The 16,307-nt window shown below is 45.8% G+C and overlaps 2 protein-coding genes across 2 annotated transcripts; one reads left to right on the top strand and one right to left on the bottom strand.

Moving 5' to 3' along the window:
- The first annotated feature begins 582 nt into the window (after positions 1–582).
- Positions 583–2,115, top strand: LOC149014774 (anthocyanidin 3-O-glucosyltransferase 5-like). Its single transcript, XM_089155329.1, has one exon. The coding sequence runs from the start codon at positions 583–585 to the stop codon at positions 2,113–2,115; it is 1,533 nt and encodes a 510-aa protein (XP_089011455.1).
- A 6,468-nt stretch (positions 2,116–8,583) lies between these two features.
- Positions 8,584–10,059, bottom strand: LOC149014773 (uncharacterized). The gene has a single exon (XM_089155327.1). The coding sequence runs from the start codon at positions 10,057–10,059 to the stop codon at positions 8,584–8,586; it is 1,476 nt and encodes a 491-aa protein (XP_089011453.1).
- Positions 10,060–16,307: the final 6,248 nt, after the last annotated feature.

Here is a 16,307-nt window from a genome sequence, read left to right as displayed (position 1 = left end):
TTTCTAATGAAATTTATAAATACTAAGGAATAGTATTTGTTTTCCCTTTTTCTTTGGGCGCTAAAAATATAACACCCAAATCTCTTTGTTGGTAATCGATTACGAACCATATGATTGCTTAAGGAATCTGGAATATACAAAAATAAAAATCTTTAGTGTAATATAACTGTTTTTTCTCATTGAACTAATTCCTTCTCCCTCCTTGTTTGGGAGAATTTCCTTTTTCCCAATATCTGTTAGTTTTAGAAAAGATGTCTGTCACACTCTCAAGGAAGAAACCTCTCAATCCAACAGGTACAAATTTTCACCAAAAAACTACAGACACACTGGAAGGAATATATGACTATACTTGGAACATATAACTATACTTGGATAGATTAATTAAGAGAGGAGTATATAATAACTATACTTGGATAGATTAATTGATAGTGTAACGACCAATAAGATAGAATTTAAAATCTTGGTAGGAAGTCTTCTTCCTTTCTGTTTATAAAATGAAAACCAACCCAAAGTTTTTTTACGCTTCCTCCAAGAATAACATTAGATAGCATCAAGCCATCAACCAAGCAAGCTGAAGCAGCCATGGACTTGCAAGGCCCAAAGGTAGCGCTGTTCGCAAGCCCCGGCATGGGTCATCTCATCCCTCTGGTAGTCCTATCGAAGCACTTGGTCTCTCTGCACGGCTTCCATGCCACCATCTTCGTTGCATCAACCTCAGACGAATCCTCTAAAGCTATCCAATCCAAGATTAACTCCTTACAACTCCCTTCTGCTGGTGTTCACATCGTCCATCTCTCGCCGCCGGATATCTCCGCCTTTGTCACTCCCCAAACAGCTGTTTTCCCCCGTATCCACATCACCGTTAGAGAATCAATTCCTGCCTTACGAGCTGCCATTGCTGCCATGTCACCGCAACCCTGTGTTCTTGTTGTTGAAATGTTCGGCACCTACGCTTTCTCCGTTGCAGACGAGCTTGGCATTCCTAAATACGTTTATATCCCTATGACGGCAGCGTTCTTGGCGTTGATGGTGTACCTGCCGACGCTGCATGAGGAGGTAAAGGGCGAGTTTGTAGACATGCAGGAGCCGGTTCAGATACCCGGTTGCAATCCGATTCGAGTAGAGGATCTGAGTGACTCCATGATGGACCGGAAGAAAGACCAGTACAACTATTGTCTATGGATGGGCTCCACCCTACCCCTCGCTGATGGGTTATTGGTAAACACCTGGGAAGATTTAGAACCAACAACTCTCAAAGCCCTTCGACAGGAGCCAATCTTCCGCCGTAAAATGCCCTTGCCGGTTTACCCGGTTGGACCATTAGTCAGATTATCCGGTCTACCTTGTGACCAATCATCACGTGCAGATTGTCTACATTGGCTGGATAAACAATCCGTGGAATCGGTGATTTACGTATCGTTTGGGAGCGGTGGAACACTGTCGGAGGAGCAACTCACTGAGTTGGCTACAGGATTAGAGATGAGTGGGAAACGATTCCTTTGGGTGGTGCGTCCGCCGGCTGGAAAGGACGGGGCTTTCTTCAACGCCGGAAGGAGGGGAGGTGGAGACCAAGACGGAGGCAGTGGTGGGATGGAAAGGTACTTGCCGGATGGGTTCTTGACCCGAACCCGAGATATGGGATTGGTTGTTCCCATGTGGGCCCCACAGGTGGAGGTATTGAGTCATCCGTCTGTTGGAGGTTTTGTATCGCATTGTGGATGGAACTCGACGTTGGAAAGCATAGTGAACGGAGTGCCGATCATCGCCTGGCCGTTGTATGCGGAGCAGAAGATGAATGCGGCAATGTTGGCGGAGGATGTAGGAGTGGGTTTAAGAACAAAGGAGTTGCCGACGAAGAAGGTGGTGGGAAGGGAAGAGATTGCGATGCTGGTGAGGTTCGTAATGGGAAAGGAAGGGGAAGCAATAAGGAGAAGAATGAAGGAAGTGAAAGAGAGTGGGTTGAGAGCAGTGACAGAAGGTGGGTCTTCTCAGAATTGGCTCTCTCAAGTTGCTCAGGAGTGGAAGAAAATTGATTGCAGTAAAGCAAAGGGGATGGGGAAGAATCAGCAGGCAGAGATAAACGGAGCTCATGAAAGGCCTTCTTCGTTGCATTAGAATTAGAACCAAATAGTTTTTACTGTGCTAGGGAGGTTTCGACGTCGAAAGAATCATTCACTCAGTAATAAATCGTTCGCATTATGCTCTTTTGTTTTTTCTTTTCTCAGTTTTTTTTTGGTTGATTGCCAATTTCAGTTTCCAAGGCTTTGCCCTGACTAATCCGGTGCTCGACCCGGGTCGCACACTTGGCTGTGATGGGTGAGTCTTCCAGCGAGGATTTTTTGCATCCACAAGGTTTCGATTTAAGCGGACCAAATTGCTTACCATTTGGACCAACCCCTGTTGATTTTCTCAATCTTTACTATAGGGATGATAAAGCTGAAATCCGAATATTTAATACTATTATCAATAACTCCTTACACTGAGGTAAACAATAGCATCTATTAAGGGGTCGAGAGAGTGTGAATGCATCAACACCCCTCGATTTTCTTGTATGTTTGATTTTTTAAAAATCTTTGCAATCTAAAGTTTAGATTCTTAAAGGGAAATATTACTAATATAGTGCCACCAGATGGGTGTGAATCCAAGATCTTCCATGGGAGTTTGAACTTTTAACCGCTCAACTAATGGTCAACTTTTTTGACCATTAGCGATATATCGCCAATAACGTGTATATATCGTGTTGCTGGGGACTTTCATGTCGCCCCAGCCACATGCATGTGTTGGCGATATGTACAATGGGTCTATTATAAATCGTCCATAGCATTATGTAAAGGGAGAAAAGTTGAAGATGACAAGTAACAATAAAGGGAAGGGAAGGAGGGAAGGATTGCCAAGAAATGATGATTCTTTACTTAAATTAGCCCTACCAAAAAGCGAAAAAGAAATCCTTTTAGTTCCTAACTGAAAATCGAAAAAGGTGGTAGAACCGTAGAACACGATTCTCATCTGTGTTCTCTCAGTTGAGACGAACACACCAACTCTCCAAGCAAAGGAATCTGGTTGCACTTTGGGTCGATAAAAATGGTTAAAGTCTTGCAAATCTTACCAATCTGGCTAATGGCTATTTCTCTCAAGAAAAAAAAGCATTAGCAGTAATCTTGAAACTCAAATTTGCAGAGATTGGGAAGAAGGATCAACCCCATCAGCCATCTTTGATTTGACACACAAATTTCTCGCGTTTTTATATGTAAAACAACATAAACCCATCAAATGTTTAGACAGCTAAAAATTAGTGAAAAAACCCTTCTTCCGCCTCAAAGATTACCTTCTAAGAATTAAGCATTTGGTCCCTCTGAAACCTCAAGCACGTGCCTCTTTTGGGATTTTGGTTCGTGTTCGAAAGAAGTTAATAATAACTGGCAAGAGACTATCTTACTTGTTCACGAAGATCTCATCACAGACAAACGATACGAGCAATCGATCAAAAGCTCTTTTTCTTGTGAAAGTACCGGATTCAATTTAGGGGGGACAAGCAACGTTCCTAAATCCAACAACTCACATGACAACTCACATGAATTTAGAGAAAAAATCATTCTGGCAATGCCTTTTAAAAAAAAAACCCCCCCCCCCCCCGGGGGCGAAAAAATTTTTTTTTTTTTTTTTTTTTAAAACCACCCCCACCCCCCAACCAAAAAAAACACAACACACAAAAAAAAAAAAAAAAAAAAAAGAGAAAACACACAAACACGGCCCGCTGTTGCTTCGCCCCCCCCCCCCCCCCCCCCCCGTATCCGGGACGATGAGTCCTGCAAGAAAGGTTAGATGCGGGCCGGCTTGTGTGCCGGGCAGCCGCCTCCGATGGCAAAGTTAGATGATGAACTGAATGAGGTCTCGTGCAAAAGCTACACAAGATTATGCTCAAAGTGTATTCGTTGCTTACCGGAGGGGTAGATCTATGCATTTATAGTGTGGGTGTTACCTTTTATGTATTTGGTAAGTTAGCCAGACAAGGGCTGATGTTTCTCCTCGGATCATGCTCCCTTGTCGTTGGTCCCATTCAATCAGCTGCTGAGTTGACCTTCTATAACAAGGATGATTGCTATATCTGTGGCGTATGTTACGCCTTCGGTTATAGAAGATCGGCATCCTTCCCGACTAACAGCAATGTGGAGCCCCATTCAGCTGGGACCCGACTACGTTGCATCATGATAAGGTCGGGTGTAACCCGTTTAATATGATGGTACCCATTCACTCGGGTTACACCCGCCTGGTGCATATCTTTCCGTATCATAAGCCCCCTATCCCGATCGTTGCTTGCGATGTTCGGGATAGTTAAGTGGTTGGAACGAGTCATCTCTCGGGAGGTTCCACGAGTTCCCTTCCTCGGGACATTTCCAGGGATATCCCTTAGTGGGCGCATTAAATGCCTGCGCACTAAAGTGACCAGCCGTTTTTTGTAACGGCTGTCCTCAGGACTTCGCCCAACCTGAGATTGACACGTCAGGCGGCTAGGCGTAGGCCTCATAATGAGAGCTTCGGGGGAGGCGAACCGTTTTTGCTTTGCAACCGTTGATCGTCAAGAGTCGTAACCGTCTGATCCTGGAGTGTAACGCCTCTTCCGGTAGTATAAATAGGGGCCTTTACCTTCCTTTTCTTCTCACTGTTTTCCTCGCTCTCGACTAAGCAACGCTCCCGATCGACTCGAAGCCTTCTCAAGCCTTCCCCGCTTTTTAATCAGTAAGTTTCTTTTTCCTTATGGCCCCGAGAAGATATAAGGCCCCGAAGAAGCCAAAAGTAAGCTTGAGAGGGTTTAGGTTTCAAAACAAGGTTCCCGTCCCCATCTATCGTGATAGACGTCGTCGGGCTGAGGGTTATACCAGCGAGGGTGATAGTGATCAAACGAAAAAATACAACTTGACCGGGGATCGCCTGAAAGAACTCCATGAGCAATCTTCTGATGAGGAGAAATCCAAATCTAATAGCTGCTCAACCCAGGACGACGATCCCCGACTCTATGATGAGATTCAAGAGATGTTCCGTAAGGACAAAGAGAGGCAGGCGATGCAAGCCTCGGCTCCATCCCTCGCACCCGATGAAATGGAAGGGGAAATAGAGACCGGGGTAGAAGCCGAGGAAGAGGCCGAGGTTGAGACCATTCCAAGTGTAGAATCTCGGGAGGGTCCTGATCAAAGCTTCGATTCGAACCCCGTTCCCGTTTCCGATTCCCGCCACTCCTTCCGCCTCGAGTGCCCTAAGACCCGAGTCTACGGCCACTTCCCGAGATCCCCCTGCTGTATCCTCCCAAGCCTTTCTTCGGACTGATGTCCCATCTACCTCCCGACCATCCAGATCAAAAGCTCCCCCTCGACCGCCCTTTCAACGTCCTAGCGGTTTCCGGGGGGCCATCCCTCGTAAACCTGACGTTAAAAAACTCGACTCCGCGGCCTTAGAAATGCTTCAAGCCGAACCCTTAACTCCCTGGCACATTAATTTTGTCCAGAACTCCTCGGGACCTGAATTCTATCTTTGCTCCTTGTTTCCCGAGGATCTGGATAGGTTCTTGGGTAGTTTTGGTATTCCTGAGGGGTATGAGGTTATTATCCCGACTGACAGCCAGAGAGTAAATAGTCCTCCCGAGGGATTTTATCCCTTATATTATGATGCTTTTATCGGGGGGTTACGTCTCCCGTTGCATGATCTTTTCATAGATGTGCTTGAGCATTATAAGCTCACTCCTTCCAATTTGAGCCCGAACAGTTGGAGGATTATGATCGGATTCGTCGGTTTCTGTAAGTCGATCGGGGTCTTCCCGACTTTTGGCTTATTCCACCATTACTATTCCCTTCATCCTCACAGCCAACGTGGCTGGTTTTTCTTGTCCAAAAGAATTTCCCCTTCTCAAGGGAACTTCATTCTGAAGGATTCCCTCCCGTCCACTACCAAGAAATGGCGGGAGTTTTATCTCTTTTTTAAACCACCTTCTCCCGAGCCCTTCCGTACCCAATTCCAAGAAGTCTCCAAGGGGAAGATCGACCGTCCGAATATTCCCCGTCGCCCTTCATCCCGAGGAGGAGGACTATGTAGATATAATAAACTCGGTTGACGATGACGAACTCGCAGCCATGGGTATTCCATGGAGTACGAGTCGGCTTCTTCAGCTATGGGGTTTCTCCCCGAGTAAGTCTCTTTTTGTTATTTATGTGTTGTCTATGTTGTGCTGACCCGATACGTACTCTTCGTCTTTCAAATGGAGTCAAAACATCTCCGAAGATGATCTTCTCGGCCATGGCGCTCGGGGAATATGGACGAGGCCAAGCGACGGAAGCCCGTGTCCGCAAGCAAGACTCCTTCGGGAGTACTCAAAAAGTCCCGGCTCAAACTCCCGCCGCCGCCAAGGCGATAGCCCTTCCTCCCGGGGCATCCCCGGACAAGAGTTTAAGGAAAAAGGCTCCTTCCTCGGGGAGCCGAAAAGCGTAAGGGAGACGGTGTCCCTCGTCCTTCAAAAAGGGTTCGTATTGACGAACCGGCTCGGGAGGTTGCCCCTTCTTCCTCGGGTGGTGACCTTGGTTTCAACTCCGTTTTCAGCGACTCGGAGTATGCTGAACAGTGGCTGAATGATGCCACTAACGATGCTGATGCAACATATCTGTGCAACCTCCCGAACAGGGAATTTTTTAATGAGGGATTCAGGTACCTGTCTTTCCTCTTTTTTCTCCCGAATCACTATTATGAATCTTCTTACCCGGGTAAATTCTTTCTTCAGATATGTTGCTGGTGCTGTGCACATTTTTTCTGAGTCTCTTCGCAGAGCCCGGGGACTAAGCGCAAGCGATTAGCGCGGCCGAACAGCTCCATGGGGAGTCGAACGTTCGGGCCCGCACTGCTATTACTGCCAAGGAAGATGCGGAGAAGAAAATGAAGGACGCCGAAGAGAAGGCGGCGAAACTGAAGAAGGAAAGGGATGTCCTTTCCAAAAGCAAGAGCAAATACAAAGGGAAGGTCAGTGACTTGGAAGAGAAAGTCGGGAAGGTGTCCGAGGATCTGAAGGCATCTGAAGCCCTTCTATTGGTGGAGAAGAATGAGAATGCCCAGCTGAGAGACAGATTGAAAGAGCTGGAGTCCTCGGGTACAGGAGCTTCAAGGCGAAGTGTGCTGGAGGAATACTTCTCGACTCCAGAGTTCAAGAGTCTCCTCCTGGCGGTGGCTACTCCCTCCTTTAAGAGAGGTATGCGGGTTGCCTTTAAGAAGGCTCTGCAGCAAACTGACCTTCCTCGCCCCCGAGAGCTGGAGAAACTACTGGACCCCCAGATTTATGATGAACTCAAACGCCCTCGTCCCGAAGGCCTTCCCGAGATTGAGGATTTCCCCTTTCCTGATGCTGTGGACTACATTGATCCTCTTCCCCAAACCCCTCCTGAAGATGAAGTAAGGGAGGAAGATGAGGACGAAGCAACAACAGTTCGGGAAGGAGATAGTGAGTTGCCGGAGGAGCCTGAACGGGGCGAGGAGGAGATCCAAGGTTCGCCTGCCAACACTGTAGGCCTGCTGGAGTCCCTCGAGGGCGTGACCGAACCAGCTGTTGCGAAGGACCTTCCCGGGAGTCCTTCAGTTAAAATTGATTAAGTCTTAATGCTGAATATTGTAATCCTTTTATGACTGAATCAAATTTTTCTTCGTTTTTGCATAAACCTGAGTATACGGTATTTTTAAGAAAAAATGCAATTCCCATTTAAGAAGGAAGTAATTAATCAAACGGGAATCATCCCGAGTAAATGGTATCTTTAAGAAAAGATGCAAGTTCCTTAAGGAATAATTAATCAGACGGGAATCACCCCGAGTGGATGGTATCTTTGAGAAAAGATGCAAGTTCCTTTAGAAAGGAGTAATTAATCAGACGGGAATCATCCCGAGTGAATGGTATCTTTAAGAAAAGATGCAAGTTCCTTTAGAAAGGAGTAATTAATCAGACGGGAATCACCCCGAGTGAATGGTATCTTTGAGAAAAGATGCAAGTTCCTTTAGAAAGGAGTAATTAATCAGACGGGAATCATCCCGAGTGAATGGTATCTTTGAGAAAAGATGCAAGTTCCTTTATAAAGGAGTAATTAATCAGACGGGAATCAACCCGAATTTATTGTGTCTTCTTTAGAAAGATTCGATCCGAAAATGTGAAGTCACAAACGGTATTGACCCGATGTCTTTATTGGTAAAACTTCTTCAAATTTGTGGAATGCCATGAGCGATCAATCGGGCTTCCGTCTTCGATTCTCTTCAGTCGGTATGATCCTGGCCTTGTTTCTTTTTCCACCAGATAAGGTCCTTCCCATGTTGGAGCTAACTTTCCTTGATTTCTTGGGTCTGAAGCCCCTGTTCGTCTTAAAACCAGATCCCCCGATCTATATCTTCGGTTGTTAACCCGAGAGTTGTAGTGCTGTGCCGCTCTCTTTTGATACAATAGATTCTTCTGTTGTGCTTTTGTCCGGGTTTCTTGTAAGAGATCTAAATTCTCCCTGAGTCCTTCATCATTTTGTTGTTCATTAAACGTATCATAACGCAATGATCCCGCTAATACTTCTACGGGAGCTAGGGCCTCAGTCCCATAAGCCAAACAAAAAGGGGTTTCGCCAGTTGGGGTTCGTACCGTAGTTCTGTATGACCAGAGTACACTCGGGAGTTCCTCGACCCACATTGCCCGATTATCCTCCAACCTCTTTTTGATCCCATCAAGAAGTGTCCTGTTGGTGACCTCAACCTGCCCATTGCTCGTGGGTAGGCAACCGAAGCGAATCGATGTTCTATATGGTACCTCATACAAAAGGCTTTGAACCCGGCACCTTCAAATTGTTTGCCGTTGTCTCTTACTAGTATCCGGGGTATCCCGAACCTGTATATTATCTTTTCTTGAAAAAACTTTTCCATTTGTTTCTCCGTGATGGAAGATAACGGCTCAGCTTCGACCCACTTTGTGAAGTAGTCTATTGCAACCACCATGTACTCCCGATTCTTGGGAGCTTTCGGTAGTTTCCCGACTAGGTCCATTCCCCACATCGCAAATGGAGTCGGGTTGGAGATGGATACCATGGGGACCGCTGGTAACTTTGGGACATTAGCGTGTTTCTGGCATCGTTCGCACTTACGAACATATTCAATCGCGTCTTTTTGTATTGTAGGCCAGAATATTCCCGATCTTAATATTTTTTGTGCTAATGCCTTCCCACCCATATGTGCACCACATATGCCTTCGTGGATTTCAGCAAGGGCGTAACTCGCTCGGGATGGCCCTACACATCTTAAGAGGGGATTCGTGAAGGACCTTCTATATAGATGATCCCCGATCATGGTGAACCGAGCAGCTTGGTTCCGAACTTTCTTTGCTTCTTTCGGATCAGTCGGGAGAATGTCATCCCGAATATACGAAATTAGAGGTGTGGTCCAGTCTGATTCTTTGCTGATCTCAAAGGTTTCCAGTTCTTGGATACTCGGGCTATTTAATTCTTCAATGTAAACCGCTGAGTCCAAGTTTTTGTAACTTGCCATTGAAAGTCGGGAGAGTTCATCTGCATTCTCATTTTCCTTTCTTGGTATCTGTCGGTATGTTACCTGCTCAAAGAAGGTTTGAAACTGTCCAACCTTGACCAAGTATTTAGCCATTCTTTCATCTTTAGCTTCATACTCCCCCCTGATTTGGTTGACAACCAATTGAGAATCACTTCTCACTTCCAGCTCCCGGACCCTGAGAGCTCGGGCCACTCGCAAGCCTGCTAAGACGGCCTCATACTCTGCCTCATTGTTTGAGGCTGGGAATTTGAATCTTATTGCGTAGCTGATGGTGAAGTTCTCGGGACTACAGAGAGTCAATCCTGCTCCCGATCCTGAAATATTACTCGAACCATCAACATGTAGAATCCACAACTCGGATTTTCCTTCTGTTGGCATTTGGTCATTTCTCTGTGGTATAGTGCTTTCGACTATAAAATCGGCCAACACCTGGGCTTTTATAGCCGTCCTTGGCCTGAATTCAATCCGGTACTCGCTAAGTTCCACGGACCACCCGACCATCCTCCCTGCTACATCTGGCCTTTGAAGTATTTTCTTTAACGGGAAGTTAGTCGGGACTATGATCGGGTGCGGCGGAAGTAGGGTCTTAGTTTTCGTGATGCCACGAGAAGTGCCAACGCTTGCTTATCAATGTCCGGGTACCGTTTTTCAGCATCTATAAGCACATGGCTCACATAATAGATTGGGTTCTGAACGGTATCACCCCGAACCAAAACTGCACTGACCGCTGTTGGCGAGATTGCCAGATAAACCGTAAGAGCTTCCCCAGACAGGGGTCGGGCCAAAACTGGTGTTGTCCCGAGGTATGTTACAAGATGATCGAAGGCCTGTTGACACTCCAGTGTCCAAGCGATTGTTCCCGAGTTTGACGTGGTTTTCAAGGCTTTGAAGAATGTATTACACTTTTCCCCAGCCCGGGATATGAACCGATTTAAAGCGGCCACCCTCCCGGTTAAACACTGGATTTCTTTTATAGTAACTGGTGGTGTCATGTTGACCAATGCTTGAATCTTTTCTGGATTAGCCTCGATCCCTCTTTGGGAAACCATGAACCCAAGAAACTTTCCCGAGGAAACCCCGAAGGCGCATTTTTCAGGGTTCAGGCGCATTCGGTATGTCCTAAGAACGTCGAATGTCTCCTCCAAGTCAGCCAAGTGTCCTGCCCGAACCAAACTTTTTACCAGCATGTCGTCCACATATACCTCCATGTTCCGCCCGATTTGTTTTTGAAAGATCCTATTGACAGCCCTCTGATAAGTTGCCCCTGCATTTTTTAAACCGAATGGCATTACTCGGTAGTAATAACTCTCCCGATCAGTCATGAAGGAAGTGTGTTTCTCGTCTTCCCGACTCATTAAGATCTGGTTATATCCCGAGTATGCGTCCATGAAGCTAAGGACCTCATGACCTGCAGTAGCATCGATCAGAAGATCAATCCTCGGGAGAGGATAGCAATCCTTGGGGCAGGCCTTATTCAAGTCGGTATAATCGGTACACATTCTCCATTTCCCATTTGCTTTTTTCACCATAACTACATTGGCAAGCCAGGTTGGGCATTCGATTGGTTCTATGAAACCCGACCTCTCCCATTTTTCTACTTCTACCCTGATTGCCTCATGCTTTTCAATTGCGAAATTTCTTCGTCTTTGGATGACCGGGGTAGCATCTTTCTGTATCCAGAGTTTGTGCTCTGCTACCCGTCTGTCTATCCCGGGCATATCATTTGCTGACCATGCGAAGATATCTGCATTATCACACAAGAACCGGGTAAGTCCCTTTTTGAAATCGTCTGGCTGCTCTGAACCAATGAACGTTCCTCGATCGGGAAAGGATTGACTAAGCTGGATCCTTTCCAGCTTTTCGACGGGTTCCGCCCGCTGCATGCTTTCCTCATCGCGGTCATCCCGAACCTCGACGTTCATGGCCGTTCCCGAACTTTCTGGCTTACGCTTTTCCTTCAGATAGTTTGTATAACATTGTCGGGAGGCCGATTGATCTGAGCAGCATTCCCCGACTCCGGATTCAGTCGGGAACTTTAACTTCATATGCCTGGGAGACACTACTGCTTCAAGTGCGTTCAACGTTGGTCGTCCCAGAATGACGTTGTATGCCGACAGTTCCCGGACCACCATGAAGTTTACCCGAACCGAAGTATCTCGGGGTGACACTCCCACCTTAAGATCCAGATGGATAGTTCCTTCTGCCACTGTGGACGATCCCGCGAAACCATATAGTGGCGTTGATGATGGTGTTAACAAATCATCAGCCAATTTTAATCTTCCGAAGGCATCATACGAGATGAGGTCGACAGAGGATCCCGTGTCCACCAGAACTCGGTGAACTTCCCGGTTGGCTATCTTGACTTTGATGATGATTGCGTCATCATGTGGTGACATGACACCGTCAAGGTCAGCGTCCGTAAAGGTTATAGGCTCGGGGCATATTGGATTTTGTCTTTTCTTAGGCAAATGTACAGCCCCCACGAACCGAGCCTTTTGTTTCGCCTTTCTGATCGACTCCACAGTTGGTCCCCCGATTATGACGTACACGGGTGTTTCCTCCCGATCTTCCTTCTCTTTCCCCTTGTCCGCTTTTTTGTCAAGCTCTTTTGGGCTTGGGGATCTACCTCTCTTCTTTGGCGCCGGTGAATATGCTTGACTCTTCCCCGACTGCCTCACGTATTGACCCAACTTTCCTTGTTGAATTAACTTTTCTATTTCGAACTTCAGATTCCGACAAGCATCGGTATGGTGCCCGTAATCTTGATGGAATCGGCAATATTTGGTCATATCCCGGTCCTCTGGAGGTGCACGTATCTTCCCGGGCCATTTCAACTCCTTTTTATCCCGGATATTCATCAGAATCTCTGATGGCTTCGAGTTTAAAGGAGTATAGTTTACCCGTTCACGCTTCCGAGCTACTTTTTGGCCTTTGATGCTTGTCACTTGGGGATGGTTTTTCCTCACGATCCGATCTTTTGTCCCGATCCGATCTCCTGTCCCGATCTGCTTTAACCCGGCATCTATCACCTCATAGACACCGGCTTGCTTTTGGCACTGCGTAACGAAGATGCCGTACGTTTTGGCTTGTCCGTAAGCAAGACCTCCGTAAGCCTTTGGTGAGTAATGCCACTCCAAAGCGCTGTATGCCACTTGGTCATCTAGCTCCTCGATCTCGATGGCAACTTCATCAAATCTTTTCGGATAATCCCGGATGGACTCATTTCGGCCTTGTCGTATGCCAAAGAGACTCGCGATGTCTTTTTACTCCCGATTGCGCTTCGAACCGAGCTATGAATTTTTGGGCCAGCTCCCGAAATTATTTATTGATGCCGGACGTAGACTGCTAAACCATTTTATAGCCGGGCCCTTCAGTGATGCTGGAAAGGTTCTGCAGAGCAATTCATCCTCCCGACCTAGCACCGTCATCACTGATTTAAAGTAGCTGATGTGCTCTTTTGGATTTGTTTTCCCTTCAAAAGGGGTGAAGGTTGGCATGATAAAATTCCTTGGTAGAGGTATGTTCATGATTTCGTCTGAGAATGGCTCCCGATCTACTACATCAAGATCCTCGTCATGATCCCGATCCTCTAGTTTTCGCTCGACCTCGGCCACTCGCCTCCGCAGCCGGTTCTGCCTTGTACCTTCCTCATCGGATTCGACTCGTTCCTTTTTTGAGTGAAGGTTTGTAGTTTCCTTCCTTTGGGATGGTGCCCGAGAGGTCGAGATTCTCGATCTTGAAGGTTGGGGCTGGCTTTCTCCTTCCTGCTCCTTCTCCACGATCTTATCAACATGCTCCCGACTATACCTGGGGGGCAAGGACCCTGTTTTAGGCGGCAACGAAATACGTTCTAAAGCACTGATCCTTGTCCCATTAGGCGTGGTTTGGCGCTTGCTTCGATCAGATTGTACCTCCCTCTGCTCCCGAGTTATTTTTGTTTTCGGGATGCGCCTTGGATGTCGGGCTCCTCGCACCGTCCTGAAGGCTCTCATTAGCCTTCCCGACTGAGTGTTACGCCTTGGTCCTTGTTCGACCCCAATTTGATGTACTAAACCACGTAATACCCCTTGCATTTCGAGCATACCTTTACGCAGTTCGTCCATATCTGCCATAATGGCCTGGTCCCGGGGTCCTCGTGATGTCCCTTCTTCAATTGGATCGTCCAGAACCATATTGTCCGGGAGCATCTCTTGTTCTTCGTGAACTGACGGATTAATCGTTTCTTCGGGAATTACTCGATCATCCCCCGTACTTTCTTGTCGGGAACGTCCATTTGTTCGTCTTACCATGACTTGAAGATTTTGTCGTTCCCACAGACGGCGCCAAACTGATGCGGATCAGTTATGCTTCTGGATCCGACTGAGCCTCCTCTCGTATCCGGGACGATGAGTCCTGCAAGAAAGGTTAGATGCGGGCCGGCTTGTGTGCCGGGCAGCCGCCTCCGATGGCAAAGTTAGATGATGAACCGAATGAGGTCTCGTGCAAAAGCTACACAAGATTATGCTCAAAGTGTATTCGTTGCTTACCGGAGGGGTAGATCTATGCATTTATAGTGTGGGTGTTACCTTTTATGTATTTGGTAAGTTAGCCAGACAAGGGCTGATGTTTCTCCTCGGATCATGCTCCCTTGTCGTTGGTCCCATTCAATCAGCTGCTGAGTTGACCTTCTATAACAAGGATGATTGCTATATCTGTGGCGTATGTTACGCCTTCGGTTATAGAAGATCGGCATCCTTCCCGACTAACAGCAATGTGGAGCCCCATTCAGCTGGGACCCGACTACGTTGCATCATGATAAGGTCGGGTGTAACCCGTTTAATATGATGGTACCCATTCACTCGGGTTACACCCGCCTGGTGCATATCTTTCCGTATCACACAAGATTCGGTTCGAACTAAGGAATGAAAATTGACCAAACTATCGTACATGCAATAGATAGGGTCATCCAGGCTAAGGAATGGGTCAAGGCCAATAACCACTTAGAACAAAAGGTGTAACAAATATAGCACCATAAAAACACTGACACCCACAGAGGGGGAGACACACCAAAAGCAGATACTTACACGCCACAAGGGCGGACACAAAACACGCCTCAAGGACGGAAGTTCGGTTGTCTCGTTGGTAGCATCAAAAGTGCGGAGAAGGTTCAGACCTGTTATTCGGCTCTGCCGCAGAGGCGTACTTGTCAAGCTTGCCGTAGAAGAATTTGTACTTCCAGATCTAGAGTTGTTTTGCGGTATGCACCAAAGGTAGATGCAACCAGAGATTTTATTTATTTATTTATTTTTTATTTTATAGTAACCGAAAAAGGGAGAATAAAAGTGCTGCAACCAGAGAGTTTTTTATTTTTTAACTGAAGAAGGGAGAATAGAAGTGTGGGAGAGAGATGGGGCGAGGCGATGAGAAAGATCGACCGGAAAAACCACAGATCGAAACCAAAAACTACAAATCTGGGTGTCTGAGCAGATGAGAAAAGGAGGTAGGTGAACAAATGAGAAATGGAGAAGAGAAAAAGGAAGGAGGCGAGCAAATGAGAAATGGAGAAGAGAAAAAGGAAGGAGGTGAGCAGATGAGGGAGGTGAGCTAAAGAGCGAAGTGAAAAACACTAGATCTGGTGTTCCGCGCAGGTGAGGAGAAAAAAACAGAGAGAAGTGAGGAGAGGAGGGAGGAGAGGAGGGATGTGTACAAGGCGAGGAGGGAGGATGGTGGTGAAAAGGAAGCTGAGACACTACAGAGGCGAGTCTCTCCGCCTCAAATGGTGGTAGGTGAAGTGCCGCTCAGCGTCGCCAGAGAGAAAGGAGGTCAGACCACAACTCATATGAGTCCTACATTCATGTGAAAGAAAGGTTGTGTTTGAATTGACGAAAGCACTAGTTGTGTAATGTCTTTGATATATGATCTCTCTCTCCTCTTCAATTTCCAAGTAACACTCATCAGGATTTAATATTTGGAGGGCCAGAAATCTATATTTCACAATACTATAAAAGTTTCCTGATGTTTCACACATGAAAAAGAGGATCAGAGAGAAAATATCTATATTTTCAAATAGAACACAATGAATTTAAATTTTTTTCAATCAGGGCTTAAGTGCTGATATTTCACACATGAAAAAGAAGATTCGAAGAAAATTTTAAAATTTTGGGAAAAGAAAGGGGGAAACTTCAAAAAAATTGAGAGTGGGTAAGTGTTGATATTTTACACATGAAAATAAATTATAGAATTTTTTTTTTTAAAATTGGGTGGGGTGGGGAGGGGTTAGGCACCATAGCCCCTTGGCTCAATTGTACTTCTGCCCGTGCTTGAATTAATGACCGAGGGAGCATAGAGAATCTAAATTAAATATAACCTAAAGTACAAAACCTTTTTTTCTTGGACCTTTCTTTGATGGGATTTTTGTGTTTGTGGAAAAAAAGGAAAATCAAGTGAAGATAAAGAAAGTGAAAGAATTTAGGGGTCAAAAACATTTTTTAAAGAAATAATTATTATTGTCCTTATACTCTAGGCTATAGCTTAATTACTAAAATAATCACCTCACCTGTAACAATGTTAAGAAACTCTTGTTTTTTCCCCTTATTTTATTTTATTTTATTTCGATTAGAAAAGAAATTTAGCTAGCATTTTAGGTTTAGGGTTAATTTTTTACCTAATTATTAAAGACAATAATGTAATTCAATATAAATTATAAATAAATAATATAAAAATTTAAAAGTATTTAAAAGTTTTTGAATAAGTCAAGGATGTCAATGTCA

This window comes from Hakea prostrata, chromosome 5 (assembly GCF_041222555.1).
Source record: "Hakea prostrata isolate BN-2017 chromosome 5, UWA_Hpros_2, whole genome shotgun sequence".
NCBI classification, from domain to species: Eukaryota; Viridiplantae; Streptophyta; class Magnoliopsida; order Proteales; family Proteaceae; genus Hakea; species Hakea prostrata.
This window is presented reverse-complemented; position numbering and strand designations above follow the sequence as displayed.